General features: G+C 39.4%; 1 protein-coding gene across 1 annotated transcript in view; it reads right to left on the bottom strand.

Moving 5' to 3' along the window:
* Positions 1-868: 868 nt before the first annotated feature.
* The window catches only part of LOC126272407 (HEAT repeat-containing protein 1), a 198,591-nt gene continuing 192,765 nt past the window's right edge, over positions 869-6,694 (bottom strand). Inside the window, exon 26 of the mRNA XM_049975235.1 lies at positions 869-1,371. Coding sequence (XP_049831192.1) covers positions 1,174-1,371 — 198 coding nt within the window. The 3' untranslated portion in view covers positions 869-1,173. The remainder of the gene's footprint in view (positions 1,372-6,694) is intronic.

The raw sequence follows: 6,694 nt of genomic DNA, 5'->3' as shown, positions 1-6,694 counted from the left end.
CCAATTGGTCACAGACTGGAGAGATTTGCCATTGTGAGTTATGGAGTATGAACAGCAGAAGAGTTGTTGTCATCTGTTTTGTTTTACACAAAGCCCCACAACTTTTTCTAATTTCAGTCCTTCTCCTTTTATGATGTTACATTCATCATTAGCAATTTCGATGGCTTCTCTGGTCATCCAATTACAGTAATGATTGCACTTCAATAAGACCACAGTATTAGAGAACTGAATTTAGTGGTTCTCTGGTCCCAGTGCACGACTTGACTTGCTACCTGCCGCTTTATCCATGTTGGTCAGATAACTATTGCTTTTGTGTTATATAAGCCCAATATTAACACTTATTTTAGTAGCTCCTGAGTAAACTTGACTGCACGCGCAAGAAAATGTGCCTTAGACCACAACCTAATACCCACACAACGAAAAAGATCAAGAAAGTAAATACTAGCCATGAAAGGCTACACTGTTACCAAATTCAAATTTGCATTTTAATGTCACTTCATTCTCATTTACCAATATCATTAATTTTTTTATTCAGTGAGTTTCTCAGATGGCCATTTCAGGCTGACTGAAGCATGTCTTGTCAGAGAGATACGATGCTGTTGTAGTGAATCAAACAGGAACATTTCTGGGTTGAAAGCCGGAAATTTTAACCTCTAGATTCTATGGTTACTCAGTATGCAAATAACTATTACCTTTGTTTTCTAAGTTCTCATACAGAAATAAAGGGTGGAGATGGACTGGACAGAAAGGAAGAAAGATGAGTGTTTAACATATTCTAAACTACAAAAGCATTAGAGCCAAGCCAGCCAGGATTACACCACGTGCTATCAATGTCACATTATTCAAAGAAACAAATGAACAACCTGAAGACAAGTCTACACAATTATTTATTTTTCATTCATGCTGTTGGTATGTCTTGTAACAGGCTTTTAAAAAAAATTGCTGTCCATGCTTATCACAAACTGCCTGTTAATTGCACAAATCCTAATATCTGCAGAAGCCAGGAGGGAGATGAATATAAATATACAGGAAAAAAAGAGGAACCAACAAAATTACATACATAAAATTTACATCTCCATCTACTCACTATTAACAAGTAACATAGTGATCACATTTGACATGTCAACAACAAACACAATATGTAAAATAATTCACATGTCTGAATAAAACATCTCAAAAATATTTCTGGAGAGGCTCTCCTAGAATTTCCTCTAGTTCTTGCACAGATTTTGTGCATGCTTTTTCAACTTCCTCATCTTCATCTTCTAGTAATTCAGCAAGGAATGGAACAGTTTCTGGCAGCAATGGCAAGAAATCTTCACCCAACTTCCGTGCAACTTCACATAAAGTTTCAAGTGCAATGAGCCTGATCTGTAACAATGAAGAAAGAAATAAATCATTAATAAATCCAAACCACACAAGATGTATAACAGACTGGAGCTACATAATTATCTCACTCGTAATACTTGTATTCATGTAATGCACTTAAACATAATCACACACTAAGTAGAGACAATTTACTTAGAATATCACAGTTTGGATTCCAGAAAGGTTGCTGAACTGAGAATGCTATTTATACAGACACTCATCAAATAGTACAAGCCTTAAATAATAATATATTTCCAGTTGGTAAAAATCGCAAACGGCAGTCCACAAGATTCAATTTTGGGTCCACCCCTGTTCTTTATATATGTTTATGACCTTGCAAGTAACATTCAACAAGTGAAATCGGTACTTTTTGTACACGATACTAGTGTTATAACACACACCCTCTAGAGAGAAAGCAACAGAGGAGTTGTCAAACGTTATTTTCCAAAGAATTATTAAGTGGTTCTATGAAAATGGACTCTCCATAAATTGGAAAAAAAACCACATTACATTTGGCTCTGTATAACAAACAGTCATACCAACAACTGATACAGCAAATGAGCAGGAGTCAGTAAGTAAGGTACAATGCTCAAAATTTTTGGGCTTACATATTGATGGAAACTTCAATTGGAAGAAGCATATTACTGAGCTTCTCAAACAATTAAGTTCAGCTACTTTTGCTATTCATATCATTGCTAATCCTGGAGATAAACGTATCAACCTCCTAAGATATTTTGCTTATTTCCACTCAATAATGCCATACAAAATAATTTTCTGAGGTAACTCACCACTTAGAAAGAAAGTACTAATTGCACAACCGAGTGAGGTGGGGCAGTGGTTAGCACACTGGACTCGCATTCGGAAGGACGACGGTTCAATCCCGTCTCTGGTCATCCTGATTTAGGTTTTCCGTGATTTCCCTAAATCGTTTCAGGCAAATGCCGGAATGGTTCCTTTGAAAGGGCACGGCCGATTTCCTTCCCTACGCCGAGCTTGCGCTCCGTCTCTAATGACCTCGTTGTCGACGGGACATTAAACACTAACCACCACCACCACCACCACCACCACTAATTGCACAAAAGCAAGCAGTAAGAATAATGTGTGGTGTTCACCCACCGACGTCAAGTAGGTACCTCCTCAAGGAGCTAGGTATATTTACATGTGCTGGCACAATTCATTTGTTCGCTAAAGAAATTCGTCATTTATAATCCATCACAATTTGAAACGAGGAAAAATAACCTTTATTATCAATTGTTAAAGTTGTCTGTCTCTCAGAGAGGAGTTCAATCTGCATCAACAAAAATATTTAGTCATTTGCCTATAATATAAAAAGTCTGACAGGTAGCAAAGTAAGTCTAAAATCTAATTTAAAATTATTTCTTCTGGGCAACTCTTCCTATTCCATTGATGCAATTTTACTTAAAAAATAATAAGTTTAGTTGCATGAATTGGACCAAATATAATAATAATGTGTCAATTAATAATGTACATATATCCTGTAAAATGACTCGTTTCACATCATATCAATGAAAGACTCATACAAATGATGTATGTAACATGTAATTAAGTAACTAACTTGATGGTAAGGGGAAGAATACTAAATGGCAGCTGCAACACCACATTATAAGATTAGCATTGTAAAACCATACATACAAATTTATTAACAAGCTGAGCTGCGTTGTGTTTTCACAATGTTTCGATGAGTTTCTTACTCGCCATCTTCTTGCGAAGTGACTTTGCCTGAAGATGAAGAGTACAAAACTCATTGAAAGACTGCAACAACATGAAGCCATCACTCTGCTAAACGAGGCAAGTAAGAATTTTAACTTGTCTTTAGCAGACTATTATTTAAGTAAATATTTTGTCAATCACCTATGATCCATATGGCCGACAGCATAATTATACGGTGCAAGACTAATACGAAAAATGTGTACTTTGCATTTAAACAGTGAAACCGTGTATTTATTCACTGGTTATCAATTGAAAAAAGTTGTACAGGAACCCTTAGAAAAAAAAAAATGGGTGCAGTTATATAAGATTGGAAGAGTAATGCACCAAACTTTACAAACTGCAACACAGTTTTACACAGAGTTTTATTTGCTGCGAGATTAGGTCAGTAATCATGAAGCAATTCTGGGTTTCCATTCTAACAAATAGACCAGACTAAGCTCATTATCAGTTGAGTGTGATACATCTCATTCACGTGCCAAGAATTAAATATATCTATCAACACTGTTACTAGCTATCCATAACATTCTTGATCATGATAATGCTGATACTTTTGTTGCCTATCACTTCATAATCAGATTTTCATCACTGCTTTTCTTGCTGTGAAAAGTTTCAAGGTTGGATATGCAATCTGTGATTACCGAGATATGGAAATAGAGAAGGAATGTGGTCAAGATACTGAGTGGTGTGAAACCATATACCCTCTACTTTGATACAGTGATAGCGAGGGAATACAAAGAAAATAACGTAATTAGTAGATTGTACAGTTTGGAGTGGAAAGAAAAAGAGGGATGATTTGCAGGTCTGACACTGCCAGCGGAGAAAAATAAACCGAATAATTACAATGTTAGTATAAGAGACATGTACTTCACATGGTACCAAATGTGTTGGGGTGGCGTGCTGGTCAAGAACACCCACTAAGCACAGACACTGATCAGAACTGGACACATGGCCCAAACTTTCTGCTTGGTGACCTTCTAGATGTGGTCAATAGGATCAAGATCAAATGACTTGGACTGCCAGATCATTTCCTCAAAATAGTTCATTGCTGAGCAGTTGTATCAAGAGCCCCATTTCATCACACAGCCCACACAAAAATACTTCAATCATCTGCTTGAAAAGTGTCCTGTTAGAAACTGATGTGTGTTGCTTCACATGATTATGATTTACATCTAGACAATGAATACTTGTCAACATTATGGAAAGGACATTACTACTCACTACATACTTGAGATGCTGAGTTGCAGATATGCAGAACAAAAAGGCTGCCAAACAAGTTAGCTTTCTGCCAAAATGGCATGTATCAGAATTACACACACACACACACACACACACACACACACACACAGTGCCTATCTGCGATTCACCATCTTTGCTATGTGATGAGTAGCAACTATCCTTTTCACAATATTGTCATTATTTTACACTGGATTTTTAAATGATAACCTGTCAGTCATGCTTATAGGGCTCAATGACAATTCTCCTGCGTCATCACCAAACTGTACAGTATTTGGTCTACAGTGAGCAAAGACAGGGGTTTGACTTGTGTACCCAATAACTATGATGTTGTTCTTAATATTATGACTGTTCACTTGTGCTTTGCCCAGAAATGAACTGGCAATTGATTTTGCTGTACTTTGACATATAAATTTGTGGTTAGAATCAACTTTGGTCAATGACGGCCTGTGTCATCTACAAGCTATTGTCAAGGCAGCTTCCCCAAAATGAGAAAGTGGCATGTGAAACGCCTCATGCCTGCATTACCTCAGAAGTGAGGAGTGTCAGGCCAACACAATCTTGCAATGATGCAATGCAATGGAAATTAGGCACTTTGTCCATCCTGCACTCAGACAGGCAGTACCAGGTCTGACAATATTTCTGTCACATGAAAGGCTCAATTATTCAATTCACAATGGCAATAGTAATGTTCTGTTTACAACACAGTAGTTATCTCTAAATGTAATTAATCTTGAGCCGGCCGTGGTGGCCAAGCGGTTCTAGGCTTGAAGCCCGGAACCGCGTGACTGCTACAGTCGCAGGTTCGAATCCTGCCTCGGGCATGGATGTGTGTGATGTCCTCAGATGTCAAGTTCCATAGTGCTCACAGCCATTTGAACCATTTGTAATTAATCTTCTCTTTTCCCCCTTGTTTCTGCTATCCTCTTCCTGCCTTGTGGCACCGGTCCCCCCCCCCCCCCCCCCATTAGAACATCTCTTTTTCAACCCTTGTTCTGCAATTTTTGTCTTTTTTCCCACCACTCTATGATATTCTTTTTCGTGTGGTCTGTAGTTTCCATTACTGTCTTTTTTCACTTGCTTTCCAATATCTAATTCACTTTTGTTCTTCCTTCAATTCTTCTTTCTCCATATAAAATAAGCTTTAATCATCAGTCTCTCTTAAAGGTTGCCAGCTAAGTGCTCTCTCTACCGTTGCACGCTTCTCAAGTTCTAAATTAGCACAGGGCAATAGCTGTGGCCAGAACGATGGTGTCCCGATAGGAAGACGTTCGAAGCAATTGATCGGCATCTTAGGGAGCATGGAACATTCCACCCTATGACTCGCGACTGGGTAAGACCTAGAATGACGAGGACATGGGCAATGGACGAGGCAATTCTTCGTGCAGTTGACTATAACCCTAATGACAGCATCAGAGAAGTTGCTGCTGTACAAGGTAACGTTGACCACGTCGCTGTACGGAGAGTGCTACGGGAAAACCAGTTGTTTCTGTACCATGTACAGCGAGTGCAGGCACTATCAGCAGCTGATTGGCCTCCACAGGTACACTTCTGCGAATGGTTCACCCAACAATGTGTCAATCATCATTTCAGTGCAAATGTTCTCTTTACGAATGAGGCTTCATTCCAACGTGATCAAATTGTAAATTTTCACAATCAATGTGTGGGCTAATGAGAATCCGCACGCAATTGTGCAATCACGTCATCAACATAGATTTTCTGTGAAAGTTTGGCCAGGCATTGTTGGTGATGTCTTGATTGGGCCCCATGTTCTTCCATCTATGCTCAATGGAGCACATTATCATGATTTCATACAGGATATGAAACTTCCTGGCAGATTAAAACTGTGTGCCCGACCGAGACTCGAACTCGGGAGTTCGAGTCTCGGTCGGGCACACAGTTTTAATCTGCCAGGAAGTTTCATATCAGCGCACACTCCGCTGCAGAGTGAAAATCTCATTCTGGAAACATCCCCCAGGCTGTGGCTAAGCCATGTCTCCGCAGTATCCTTTCTTTCAGGAGTGCTAGTTCTGCAAGTTTCGCAGAAGAGCTTCTGTAAAGTTTGGAAGGTAGGAGACGGATACTGGAAGAAGTAAAGCTGTGAGTACCGAACGTGAGTCGTGCTTCGGTAGCTCAGTTGGTAGAGCACTTGCCCGCGAAAGGCAAAGGTCCCGAGTTCGAGTCTCGGTCGGGCACACAGTTTTAATCTGCCAGGAAGTTTCATATCAGCGCACACTCCGCTGCAGAGTGAAAATCTCATTCTCATACAGGATACTCTACCTGTGCTTCTAGAACATGTGCCTTTACAAGTACGACACAACATGTGGTTCATGCACGATGGAGCTCCTGCACATTTCTGTCG

This window comes from Schistocerca gregaria, chromosome 5 (genome assembly GCF_023897955.1).
Source record: "Schistocerca gregaria isolate iqSchGreg1 chromosome 5, iqSchGreg1.2, whole genome shotgun sequence".
NCBI classification, from domain to species: Eukaryota; Metazoa; Arthropoda; class Insecta; order Orthoptera; family Acrididae; genus Schistocerca; species Schistocerca gregaria.
The sequence above is the reverse complement of the archived record's forward strand: the minus strand, read 5'-3'. Positions and strand labels throughout refer to the sequence as shown.